Below are 13,918 nucleotides of genomic sequence, written 5' to 3'. Positions count from 1 at the left end.
GAGACTTTATTCTTAGAACTGATGCAGTATTTAGGGGTTAGTGTAACAAACGCAGTGTTTGTTTAAAAAGATTGAATGTTAACACACAAGGTGTTGAGGAAAAGGAAAATAGTGAGTGAAATGAAGAAAATAAAACAAATACTTCACACCTCATATAAAAGATTCATCTGCTAATATTTCTGCTCAGTGTTCACAGGAAGAATGGATTTTGTAAAAGAAAGTGATCAAGTAATATAATGTACCATTAAAGACCAGTTTTCTGATGCATTCTGTCATGTTAAATTGCAATAAATAGATACGCCAAATGTAAACCCGTATGTCTTCTGATTCAAAGCAATACTCTGGGGAACTTTAGTCTCTTCTATGAGATGAACATACACTGGTTCAGACTGTGAGGATTCTTTCATAGTTCACTTCTGTTTCATGAACTGAAACAATCACACGCACACACAGATGCAAGTTATTTATATCAAATGTTTAATGAATAACAAAAGGATGGCAGTGAACATTTACACTCATAGCTGTTGGTTTGTTTCCAGATAAATTATAAAAAAGAAACCTCTACTTTCCTCTTGGATCCTGTGCCTGAGTCCACCTCCGCTTCAGTGGGACACAAAGGCAGCCCTGAAGCTATAAATACAATTCACAGGTTTTGGCAAACTACCCACCACACTGGCAACTTGCTGGCATGAGCTGCGTTATATGACAATAAACTATTGTAGCATCCATTTGGAATAAAACTGAACAAAACCGGCACACAGTGCCAACAAGGCAGATACAAAAAAGCACAGCTCGGCAGGCAGCTCAGTTTGCTCAAGTATAAGGCTCTGAAGCACTGCAACACTGGCATGGCTAATTAGATCCACACCACTACTACTGTACAGACAGGTGACTGAGGTCCTTCAGGGCTGCACTAATGTAGCAAACCTCTCCTAAGTCAGGCACTCCTTTACACAGTGAAGAGACTCCTCAGAGTACTGTCCTTTGTTTACACTCGAGTGATGAAAATGGGTCCAAAAAGCAGCACTGGAGGACTGTGTCCGTACTTCTCAGCACCACTGCTCTACACTGTGTTGCTGGGGACAAAACTGGGTCTATCCACTGTACTGCTGTCCTCTGGTAATGGGTGTTAGTTACAGAGCATGGCAAATCACTCGTACAGCCACTTTGAGTGTGATTGTGTTCTTAAGTCTTATTTTTTCAGTAAGCGTGTTCTGCTCAAGGCATCACAGTCCCTTGTGACAGAGAGCGGGTCATCTCTGTGTGAACAAAGTATGTCTTCAGGTCTCCCTTGCCCTTCACATTGATGATGCCGCGACATGAACACATGTACCCAAGTGTTGATAAAATATGACTTGTCTCCTCTGTTACCTGTGCAAAGAGAAACAAACACGACTTGAATTAGAGGTTATTTTGCATACTTGCAGACATGCATCTGCATATCATTACACATCCCACCTGTATTTTTCCCAGTACTCCAGTGGTCTCCATCCTACTTGCCACATTCACACTGTTGCCCCAGATGTCGTACTGAGGCTTCTGGGCTCCTATAACTCCTGCAATAACTGGCCCATGGTTTATCCCTAGTGAAAAATACAAAACCAAAAACACAATTAAGTTCCTAGAAATAATCATTCATCAATAAAGTAGCAATTATTAAGATATTGTGGCTGTTTAGAGGCACATATGGCTATACTTGGTAATTATAGGTATGATGTATCTTCTCTTGGTGAGGTACTGAACTTGGTACTTGTTTGTTTTTCTTTAGATATGCACTTTGTTTCATTGTCTGTTCTTATTCATGGAAGGAACGGCAATCTCTTTTTTTTTAAGTGATATCTTCGCCTTTAATGGACAGGACAGCTGTTCCCCCACATCACTTACTTTATCTCTCCTTGTCCCATTAAAGTTTCTGGAGTCCCTGAGCTCCCTTGTCTCGTAGGTTCCTCTGAGTCAGTGTGCTGCTGTGGACGCAACAGACTCCAGCTGCTACAGCTACTACTACCTTTCTCATTAGTATCATCTCTCTCTCTCTCTCCTCTCTCCTCCCTCTCCTCTCTCTCCTCTCTCTCTCTCTCTCTCCACTCTCTCTCCCCTCTCTCTCACTCTCACACTCTCTCTCTCTCTCTCTCTCTCTCTCTCTCTCTCTCTCTCTCTCTCTCTCTCTCTCTCTCTCTCTCTCTCGTTTCTTAAAGTAAGAACTGAGTTAAAAAATTCTAAATTAAAAGAAAGCAGCAATAACAGAGAAATCCTGAGGAGGAAAAACAATGTCTTCAATTGTTTTTGATACAATTTGAATGCACTGCTCTTCCATCTTATGTGACACAATACCCTCTCTCAGATAGTGTTTGTTTCTATGTTTAATTGGCTTTTATTTTCTGTCACTTGGAAACATAATACTCTGTGTCACTTGCTAACAGGGCTCAGCAAAATCCATGAAGGTAGATATTCAGAGCAGCCAAGTTTTCCTTTTTAACAATTTCTTATAATCCTCCACCCAACTACCTGTCATAGTGAGACAATGGATTTTAAAAGTAGGCCTAAAAAACATCATACAGGCCCCATTTTTGAATCTCTTCTCTGCACAAGTGAAGCACTGTTTATGGACTCAACATCACCTAGATCCCTCATTGGAAACTCAACCTGGGACAACAACTGGCCTGTAGCCTCATGTCCATAGACCCAACCCACATTTGTAGTAGTCCTATTGGCTAACATGTGTGTGTCAAATTCAACACACCCAATGCACCTAAAAAGAAACCTTAAAGCGCACCATCCCCAGAGGGAAGAACTCAGAATACTTGATAGGTATAAAGATGGCCTTAAACCTATCCTATGTAAATGATGTCTGTTGTATGTTTTACTCTGACCTTGATGAAGGCCACAAGTTGAAATGCTTTGGTCTAAGAATAAGGTTGTTCTTTATACTACAAGTGTTGCTGGAGTTATGACCCCCATAGTGATACAACTGTGTGTGATCAAGACTTCCGTTTATTAATTATTTTTATCAGTTTGTACGTTAAATCTTTTGTCTTTTGGAAAAGTTATTAACATGACGACAATTTGTCTTTAGTGTTTATCTCAGTTATATGAAGTAAAAAATAACGTGGGATTCAATTATCAGTTTGCATCAAATCAAACCAAGTTAAAGCAAATCTCACCAAATCCTACTTTCTTTAAATTAATTGTTCTTAAATTGAATGTTGACCATTAAGGTTTGAATAGGATTGGACTGCTTGGAGGGGAGAGATGTTAGAGATAGAGAGACATGACTAGTAAACAGCCATCTGTCTGTCGGGACCGGATTGGCTGCGAAAGTGGGATAGAGGGAGAGCATAAACCGTAAAATAAATGGATGTAGTATCCGTGACGTCACCCATCTGTTCCTGGAGCCAATTGTCAGCGGCTGCCATATTGGAAATACTGAACACAACCTAACTTCGTCTGAGCTAGTGTGAGGTAAAGAGGCGGGCCTTTAGCCTTTTCGCTAATAGCTGCAGGGTGCACACCTGTCAATCAAGTCAGCCATGTCCTTATTTGGGCAAAACTTGTAAGTTTAAAATCTCTGGAAAAAAATCACCCCTTCTACTGTGTGTACTGATAGAGAAATGAAAGAAATTAGCTATTCAGACCTAAACTGTTTGTTGAACCAGACTGTAAACATGTTAATTTCTACTGTACTTTAAGGTGTGTATGTGGTGTATGTATGTGGTTTCCTCAAGCAGACACTCGATGAACTGCAGTTTTTAGCACTTCTGCATGGGCTTCAAATTTTGAGGTTGCTGCTTGAAGGAGAGGCTACTCTATACTCCTCCTAATGGGCCATTGGCTGAATCACCACAGTGTGACAAATACAGAGACTGAAGAGACATTAATTTAATCAATCCTGAGGATTAAACCTGAACTTTCATCCTGAAGACATTTTCTCACCAATTCGGAGTCTGAAGTCGTTGAAGGAGTGTTTGTTGATAACATCGAGCTTCCCCACTAGAGCAAAGGCAAATTCCACCATGGTGCCAATGTGCATGTACTGTCTGTCATGTTCCTGAGGGAAATACAGAAAACAAGTTCAAGTGCTTTCTGAACAAACTTTAAAAAATATGTCACTTTCAAATTATCAGTGGCAGCAGAAAACACACACTGATAACTGTTTCTGTCTAAAACTCTTTCTACAAGAATGAGAGAATATGCCACTATTTTAAACTGTTTCATCTCATATGTAATAGTAGCAATGGTTTATAAGTTTAAGGTTCAACAAACAACAGAAAACAGTTTTTCGACAAATCCAGGAGATTCAGTGAAAAACATGTGCTGCCCTATTTCTGTGTGATGATCTCATGTGCTGCAGTGGCCACTCTGATGTTTGTAAATGGCCGTAGTAATGAATCAGTGATGCTTTAATGTTATGTGTGGCACAATTTTCAAAGTGCAACCCACACAAAGCGTTCCAATGTATCAGGACAGCAATGAACACTTTGATGCTTGAGCTTTTCCCTGTTTTGTGACTGCTAATGAAAACTGACAAGTTGGTTGAATATAATCGTGGGGTGCCAGAGCTGTCCTGGCATGCTGAAATGGAGAGAGCATGGTAAAAAAACAAAAAAACACTTGCTCTTTGTCTTCCATGAACAAATATGAGCCCTAATGAAAGCTGGACAGTCAGAACTTTAACTCCAATGAAGATTAAACATGGAACCCTCTATTTCTGTAAAGATATGCTGTTATGTACACATGTGCGTGCATAAGTGCTATGTGTTTAAGCGTGCCTGTATACTCTCTGGTCCTGGTGTCACATTGAGTCCAGTTGCAGCCATGTAGGTGCTCCCAATGGTCTTGATCTTCTCCACACCACTGAACTTGGGTTTGGACAGCAGCTGAGAACACAGGAAGAATATGGAATATAATAAAACAAACACAGAAGGAGGAAATAACTAGGTATCTGCCAAACAATGGCACATTTTCTGGACATTTTTTCATATTGTCAGACAGCCAGGGTTGTTATTGTGAGAGCCGTTTACCTCATCAAAGTCGGCTATGATCTCGTTTAGAAGACGGAGGCACTCCAGTCCTTCCTTATTGACATCAGACTCTGTATAAAACTCTTTGAAGTCTGGGATGGAGGCGAACATCACACACACCGACTCGTATGACTGATGGTAAAGATCCTGAAGACGAGCAAGAGTAACATAACAGCTGGATGTGTTGTATTGATTGAGCATCAGTGGAGGAAAGGTAAAGATGAATGTTCTGTGTATTAAATGACTCTCAACCACAAAGGAGGTCTATGAGCTGAAAAGCAAAACACTGAACAATGGCACTGACTCTTGACATAAACAAGGTACAACTTTAATCATCTCGGTGGTGACACTGGGTCAGCACAGGAGATGAATAGTGACAGCATTCATCACAGGAAAGACCGATGTAGGAGTACGGCAAATAAAGGTACAAAGTGTGATCAAAAATATCCAGTAGTGGAGCAAATCAGAGAACGTAACGAATGGAAAGTAGGTTAATCAAGTGGGCTACGTTGATAACAACATGTAACAGGGAAAACAAAGTAACATGCTGACAAAGATGTGTATCAACAGAATACATGAAGTATGAGATTCAATCATATATTGCTCAGCTAAGCTAACTGGTTTCTGGTTACAGGTAAAAAGACTCTATTAAAGAGAATAAGAATATATTCCAGTGTCTGAATGATCCTTTGACTTATATAACTGATAACACATTAGAACTAAAACACAATGTTAGATTTTTTACCTCATTTTTCCAGTTCCTCCCCAGGAAGTGTTCAGCCACATGTGCAGGTAACACGTTCTCCAGCAGGACTCTGTTGAGGTTCTCCATGGTCTCTATCTCCTCGCACTCCCTTTTGAACTTGTCCCTCCACAGGAAGTCCAACCTACAGTAATATTCATTCTGTTACAGAAGGACACAGAGTAAAGAGACACCTGTGTCATTCACACCCAGCACTCTGCTCCAAAGCTTCAGGCCACAGACGAAACCCGTGCCAAAACCAAGGAAAGTAACTGACAAGGTTGAGTGAGTCAGCTTTAAATGAGGAGCTGTGTCCTGTATAGAAACTGTATAGGTTTTCTGAGAAAATTGAACCTACTGAGACCTTAAGACTTACTTGGTATTTATAGAAAATGAATATCCCAATGAGGCAACGATGGAAATGTGAGGAGCTTTGCTCTCATTGCTCAAGGACATGGTAAGCAGGCAGGACTGTTTTGCATGAGAGATAGCAACTGTTTGTTTTTTAATGTTTTGCTTATTAAAGCTTAAGGGAGTTAGCTATTTATGAGAGTCAAAACATTCCAGGAGTGTGTGTTTTTGTATCAGATTGGATCCCTTGAACACACCTCGTATATATCTGAAAGCTTCTGGCTATGTGTGGGCCGGTCCCTTTATAGAGTGTATGGATGTACAGACGAATATGAGGAAGCTGTGTCAGTCTCATGTGAGATACATTTCACGAGTGTAGTGAGAAGTCTGGATGATGTATGTTTGCACTGAATACTTGTTCCCCTGAGACTGAAGCATGGTGCCAATTTAGAGGGCTCCAGCAGTGTAGGCTCTTACTGCACAGAGCTCAGATCTGGTCCTATAGTGCTGATTGCCTGAGGCTGAAGTAGAAATAATGACTAGCTTATAACCCTCTAAGGATAGTTAGTAGGGACCACCATATGTGTCTTCATTTTCAGCACTTGCACATCTTGAGAGGAGAGGAACTCAAGTTCCTCAAGTTGTCTAGAAAATAGGCCAGAAGAATTGGAGCTCATTTCAGATGCTGTTGAGAAACCAGCTAACAAGCCTGTAAATGAGCTTTGCTCCATCGCGCATCTGTTCTTGAGGGAAGAATTACAGATGCCTCGTTCTGCTAACCTGCTTTCTCCTCCTACTGACTAAATTGCTAAAAATGGACTCATTAGAGTTGATTATGGGATTTTTTTGCAAGGCAAATTTGTTAATGCCATGTGAGATGCTCTTGTGCCATCATATTAACACCTCTTCTGCATCAGAAGCCTTTAACTCTGATGCAGTAAATATGTTGTTCTGCTCTTGATGTGTTGTCATGCAGTTTAGGATCTTCATTTTTTTTTTCTTTTTTGTATTTCTTCTTCTTTGTGAAGCAATTTGTAAAATTGTTTAGAAAAGATTATTATTATTTAGCGACAGCTCACTAACAGACCTTTTGTCAGACTCTTTTGGTGATAGCTGATGAGGTATTTGGGTGTCTTAAGTTAATAACAAACATAAACCACAGAAAGAACCCAATTAGCTCAGAATAAGAAACGATGGTGGAAAAGAGTTTATGATAGAATACCTCTGTTTCCAGTACAAATCCTCTCTATGTTGACAGTGACCCAGAATAAGAACAACACATGGTGCTTTTTAGACCAAACATGACTCTCCCGAGAGCCTCAGTTTTGAGTGAGAGACTCTCTGGAGAGTCTTTCTGTCCAGGACAGCTGCTTTGGGGTCAGAGCTGATGGATGATACCCCGAAAAGATAAAGCACCAACACTAAATCTGTGTCGACCGAGTTTAGCTCACATCTGAGGTGCGTGTGTTTGTGTGTGTGTGTTTGTGTGTGTTTGTGTGTGTTTGTGTGTGTGTGTGTGTGTGTGTGTGTGTGTGTGTGTGTGTGTGTGTGTGTGTGTGTGTGTGTGTGTGTGTGAATGTGGGTTCACTTGCTTCTTAACTTGAGTGACTTTGATTTCAAACTTTCAGACTACTGACCTGTCTCGCTAACACCAGCAGGGTGACGAAGAAGATAAAAAGAGACACAGAGCCCATCGTCTTCAGATCTTTCAGTACTCCTGGTCTGGAAAGATTAAGAAAGAAAATATGATCATCAAACAGTTGAAAAAAAAAAAACTATCTGAAAAACTCTCTGTGTTAGAACAGCCTGGTTTCACTTATGCCTCAGTGCTCATTGGTGTTGCTTATTTGCTGTTACACTTCATTGTAAAACAACAAATGAGCCACACTGGGTAGCATGACCTTAAATAACCTTGAACACGAAACACCAGTTTTGCAGTTTAATTTGAGTCGGCCCAACATATGGCATCAAAATGCTTCTCTAAATGTGGTGTGAATAGTCCCTGACCATTGCACTATTCCCTCCTGTTTCATCATCAGTTTTCATAACAACTGAAGCTTTTTTCATTTATTTATTTGATTACTTCTCAATTAATGACCGGAACACAAATGTGACTGTTACACCTTTTTGCTATTCCACGATGCCTCTTTAGCTGGCAAGCTCAACAATAGCCACTGAGCTTAGCAGATTACCTGTGTGTGAGTATAACAAAGGGAAGTGGATACTGAGTTAGCCACTCAAAAATGACATAATGAAATGAAAGGTTTCAAAATGAAACATAACAGGAAATTATAAAGTGTGAGAGTGTGAATATGCTACGCCTAAAATAAAAACATTTGAGATTGTGTGATTATGAAGCAGACTTTTTTAAATCTGATGAAAATATTCAAAATCAGTTAGTGCACTTAATGCTACATAATGCAAATTACTGTGCAATTATGTTGAATGCTGTGTATTTTTCTGTTTTTGTTTATTTAGTGTTTATATTTGTCTGCAGTTTTTATGATTGTTATTCCTTTTACTTTTTGCACTGTTAAATGGGTTGTGTTTCAATTACGTTGTACCATGTGCAATGAAAACAAAGATAGATTCTATTCTATTCTAAAATATCAACCCCTCTAAATTAACCTAATAATATTAAGAATGTTTAAATAACATTTAGATCATGTTAATTCCTTTATTAACAATAAATAGCTTGATAAATTCAGATTTAGAAAAGTTTCACATCTTTTAAACTCTTATATTGATTGAAAAAAATGCAAAGACTATCAAATGTTGAAACTGAACAAAAAAAGTTCATAAAAAATACAAATTTGGATTAAAACTGAACCATGCAAAGAGGAAACAATATACAAACATCTCCAAGCCCAAGACAATTAAAGATGGACAGAGATGAAGCAAAAACTTGTCCTGTGGTCTGACAAATCAAAATGTGACAGTCTTTTTGGAAATCATGGACACTGCATCCTCTGTAAAGAGGCAAGGGTCCACCTGGTTGGTTCTCAGTGCACGGTTCAAAAGCCAGCGCCTGTGATGCTGAACGATTGCTACAGGTTTTGAAGCAACAAATGCTTCTATCCAGACGATGCCCTCTTCAGGGCAGACCTGGCATATTTTAGCATTACAACGCCAAATAACATTCCGAACGCGCTACAACTCTAAAGCTCTGTAGTGGAGGAGTCTAAACTGGCCTGCCTGTGGTCCCTACTTGTCACCGATTGGAGATGTAATGAAAGGAAAAATACAACATCTGATTTGTTGTCTTTGTAGTATTTTCAAGGAAACATTTTAAATGATAAATTATGTTCAAACTGTGTTCTAATTAACATTTTACAATTTATCATAATTCAGTCATTCAAATTATGCAATTATGTTTGTTATCACCAATACATATCATTAGTTATAATAAGTTATTAAAATGTATCAACAACACTGGGGGTTCATATAGTACTTGAGCTTTGTGCTGACTGTCACAGACAGGGTGATAATTGTACTAGGAGGCAGACTATTGTATATGTTGGTTTTGTACTTAGTCCTGGACTTGTTGACATCAAGACAAAAAAAACTAATTTTCAAAGAAAATATAAGGATTGATGTTTTAGCCAACCACTGTCTTGTGTTAACTATTTAAATTGCAGTGGGCATTATCTGAATTCTTGAAGTTGCCAAACCTTGCTACTAGGGTTGTCCTGAAATGAATGAGAATGAGATCTATTCAATTGAATTATGTTCAAAATTGATGGTGTGCCTCAGAAAAGCAGCATAAAGCCAAAGTTGGATTCAGAAACATGCAGAGAAATATGGTAGATGGGGAAAAAGTATGTCTCTCCAGGTGTTTCATCTTTCTATGATTTTTTTTTGCATTATTGAATTTTTCAGCAGTGGCGCTCCAGCTGTCAGTCAGATGTGAGAAATGAATTCTGCTCCATTAGACAATCTGCTGTATCTCATTCTGCATCTGCCGGCTCTCCAAGAGTTACACTTGTTCAAGAGTCGTGATTGATATTGCCACAACAGCAGTACCTTTCCCTCTAGAAACCAGGGTTCAGTCTCATTAGTCATAATATTCTGCACTGCAAGGTCAGAGAGTAGACAGACAACATTGACCTAAGGAGGGACTAATAGTTGTTTGCGTGTACAGTGAAGTTGTCAGCTACCTATCCAGCGTATTTGTTTGGTACAGTGCTCTGCTAAATCCATCCAACAGGGAGGCGTGTGTCTGGAGGATAATGATGTTATAGATCACCACTGCAACCAGCATCACTACCATCTTCAGCTCGTAGTTAATTCTCAGGAACACTGAGCATGACACCAGGCCCAGGATGCAGCAGTAGATAAAGTACTGTGGATGGAAGGAGAGTTCATAAAGAGTGATTTTCAAAGAGGTTCAAGCAAAAAATGTAATACTGGTATGATAATCTGACTGGATCCTTATAATAATAGTGTGTCTTTATCTCGATACAGTGTAAAAAGGCCCACAAGAGACAGACAATCAATGAACGCTTTGAGCCAGAGCCCCATGTCAGACAACTTGATACCACTGGTGACTACAGTCAACAATATTTAAATTGAATCTATTTTTTGTGGTTTGAATTCATGTTATTCTCTCAATAGATTTAAAACAACTTAACAAAAGTTGCCTTGTTTGACATGGCTGTCTTGAGCAGTTTTTCCTTAATAGTAAAGACACACATCTTTGTAACAGTGAATAATGAGAGGCTGCTTTAACAAATGCCTGGCAGCAGATATCCATTCTGCTTTCACACTACCATGTGATCCAAATATGTTTATGTTGAGTTAAGCACAATGTGTCTTTGAGTGTCACAGCCAATGTTGTAATGAAAGCTGAATTAGTTAAATACACATTTGTAAACCTCTCGACTCATTTCAGTTCATTCTGAAAACTGCTGTTCATTGATTCAATACATTTTCCCTCTTTTCCATCCCATGTTGTTTACCCATTATTATTAATATTGTACTTACTGGGAGGTAAAACTTGTTTTCCCCAAAGTTTTCTTCCATATTGTCCAACAGGGTCTCGTTAGTTAGGTTTACAGGTGGAGAAGTTGTCCGTACCTCCTCTCCAGGTCCTCCTGGATCCTCCACAAAGAACTTGAAAAAACAAGAAAGGATGAAGGGCTTGAAAATGGACCATTACCTGAATCGACTGACATTGGTTTTAAACTGTAAAAGGCTGCAAAGAAGCTAGTCGTTGAGAACAGAATCGCAGGTAAAACAAGTTAAAAGGTGAAGAGCATTTGGAGCAACTTTTTAAAACATACGAATAAGTGATGATGCCAACAGGGCTGACACATTCAGAGGTGAGAAAATTGAGAGGATGTAAAGCTGCTGTGTGCATTAACAGTTCAGATGTGTGCATGTTTGTGTTTGTGAGAGTTTTGCAGCAGTGACTGAGGGATGCCCTGTGAGGTAGTGAACTACCAATTAGATAAGGTGGAGGGGGGCAAGGTTGCCCTCGTGGTCCAAGCGCGCGCTCCAGATACAGAGACCATAGCCCTCATCGCAGAAGTTGCAGGTTCGATTCTAGCCTTGACCATTTGCTGCATGTCTTCCCCCATTCTCTACTCCCCACATTTCCTTTCTCCCTTCAGCTGTCCTATCCATTAAAAGCAAAAATGCCCAAAAATATAACTTAATTTTTTTTTTTAATAATAAAAAGATGTACAATATTAAAAAATACAATTAAGATGTTTTTTTCATACATTTGAAAAGGAATGACAACCCCCCACCCACTCATTTTAAGAGTTTTAATTGGTCCCAAAGTCTTTTTTTTATTCCAAAGAGGAGCATGGAGGCTAATTGGACGAGTTGGGAGGATGATGAATGAGTTCTGACTTGAGTCATTTGTACTGTATTTTAATGGGACATATATTTCAGTGTCATCAGTGTAGCGATAGTAATGAATTTTGTATTTGTGGGTTATCTGACTCATTGGACGCAGGTAAGTAGAAACAAACGGGGCTTACCGAAAGAAATCTAACCATGATTTTAGGCCCCTTCTACTCACTTTGTCATTTTTATTTTTAAGCAGCAGACTTTTTATTCAAAGGGCAGTTTTATAAATAAGCAGGACTAAATATAAAGATGGGTTTTAAGTTCCTATGATTTATGTATTCAGCCATATTCCTCCTTTGAACCAAATTGAGAATGGAGCAGCTACCTCGTTTAAGTGTTTTGATTTCTTGTTTTCACCAATTGAAGTTCATCACATGAGCTGTGGATATGCACTTATTTCTATGTCACATTTGATTTGATGTGCACTTAATTGATTCACAAAGATAAATGGCCTGTTCTTAAGACATGTTATGTGTTCATGCGCGTGAATCCCTTTTCATGGGTTTAACAAGGAAGTCACTGTAAAATTTTAGCTGCTCTTATTGGGCCTAATTGACCAATATTGTCCTCGGATTCAAAGTTCTGAAAAAAAGCTTAAAATAGATTTATGATCAGATTCTTAAACTACAGAATGATTTATACCTTTATTCCCAAACTAATTAATGTCTACCTGTTTTTTATTAATTAGCAGAAGTTAATGCTTGTCCAATGCCAATATGATCATGAGGCTGAAGGAGTTTGTGCACACAGAAATCACACAGGATTGAAAGCAGAGGCACAGAGATATCGCAAATTACCAAACTAAAATATTGAAATAAGGTATAAATGTAAGAAAAAGTCCAGTTGTTGTTATTTGGGGGTAGTGCTGCAAGAGGTCAACAATAAACTAAGTGATTTAAACAAGTCATGTTGAGCAGCATAAGTCAGGAAAACTGAATGTTTACCACAAACAGATACACAACGGATGAAACTCAAATCTGAGTGAAAAAAGTCCAGAGATACTGTCCATACGTCTTTAAGAATAAAAGGGATTTAAAAATACATTTATTTCAGAGGCTTCTCCCGTAAAACACAGGAACAAGAGACAGATTTGTCAGCTAAAGATCTGTATGAAATGCAAGCTTTCTCTTTAGTACATTTAAAAATCTCACATAGGTACTTAGTTTATTTCAAAATGTACTTCTAAGCAGATCAGACCAAACATTTTAAATAAGAACAATAGCTGACTAAATGTAATCATGTTTCTATACATTTGTGTGCTCTGGGGTGACTGTAGATTTAGTTCTTACTTAAGAACAAATCCCAGAGAAGGAAACATTGGTGAATACCAGAATCTATGGAGACTGGATAAGTGGGCTTTAAGGAGACGTTTTCTCCCAAGAACAGTTGATGAATGAGGTCCATTGTCATCAGGTAATTAAAAATGAACGGTAGTGGAACAAAACAAGAGCAATGGAGAATAAATGACATAAATTAAAGAGCACAAGGTTGAAACAACTGCTAGTTACTCATGCTCTATGCAGTAGTTCTGTATTCTGAGTATAAACACATATGAAGTGAGCACTTGATTGATGTAAAATTTAAGAAATAACCTGATTGAATAAGTTCCACATACGCAACACTTTCGTAGTGAGTGTTTTTGTCACACCCTCCACCTCATCCTAGCCAGGAGGCTTCGTTCTTCTCCCTGTGTGTTTGTGTGTTTGTGTGTTTGTGTGTTTGTGTGTTTGTGTGTTTGTGTGTTTGTGTGTTTGTGTGTTTGTGTGTGTGTGTGTGTGTGTGTGTGTGTGTGTGTGTGTGTGTTTGATTACAGGAGTGGAATTAGGTATGCAGGCGTTGGTGAGCAGCTGCATGTCATTGCCAATCACTGGGCTACATATACTGGGCCCCTACTCCACCAAGCTGCCAGATCGAAGACTCTGCTACCTTCAGTACTCCTGCCTGCCTGCCT

General features: G+C 39.0%; 1 protein-coding gene across 5 annotated transcripts in view; it reads right to left on the bottom strand.

Moving 5' to 3' along the window:
- Positions 1-463: 463 nt before the first annotated feature.
- Positions 464-13,918, bottom strand: part of adcy2b (adenylate cyclase 2b (brain)) — a 68,137-nt gene continuing 54,682 nt past the window's right edge. For 2 of the 5 annotated variants that reach the window (XM_034705619.1, XM_034705618.1), the window contains 9 exons: positions 11,095-11,223; positions 10,269-10,453; positions 7,749-7,833; positions 5,764-5,922; positions 5,019-5,165; positions 4,767-4,874; positions 3,931-4,045; positions 1,459-1,583; positions 464-1,371 (listed from right to left, as the gene is read on the bottom strand). In XM_034705619.1, coding sequence (XP_034561510.1) covers positions 1,219-1,371; positions 1,459-1,583; positions 3,931-4,045; positions 4,767-4,874; positions 5,019-5,165; positions 5,764-5,922; positions 7,749-7,833; positions 10,269-10,453; positions 11,095-11,223 — 1,206 coding nt within the window. In that variant the 3' untranslated portion in view covers positions 464-1,218. The remainder of the gene's footprint in view (positions 1,372-1,458; positions 1,584-3,930; positions 4,046-4,766; positions 4,875-5,018; positions 5,166-5,763; positions 5,923-7,748; positions 7,834-10,268; positions 10,454-11,094; positions 11,224-13,918) is intronic. The other 3 variants (XM_034705622.1, XM_034705620.1, XM_034705621.1) reach the window with 3 other exon arrangements.

This window comes from Notolabrus celidotus, chromosome 16, assembly GCF_009762535.1.
Source record: "Notolabrus celidotus isolate fNotCel1 chromosome 16, fNotCel1.pri, whole genome shotgun sequence".
Taxonomy (NCBI): Eukaryota; Metazoa; Chordata; class Actinopteri; order Labriformes; family Labridae; genus Notolabrus; species Notolabrus celidotus.
Note: the sequence above shows the minus strand (reverse complement) of the source record. Positions and strands in the feature narration are given on the sequence as shown.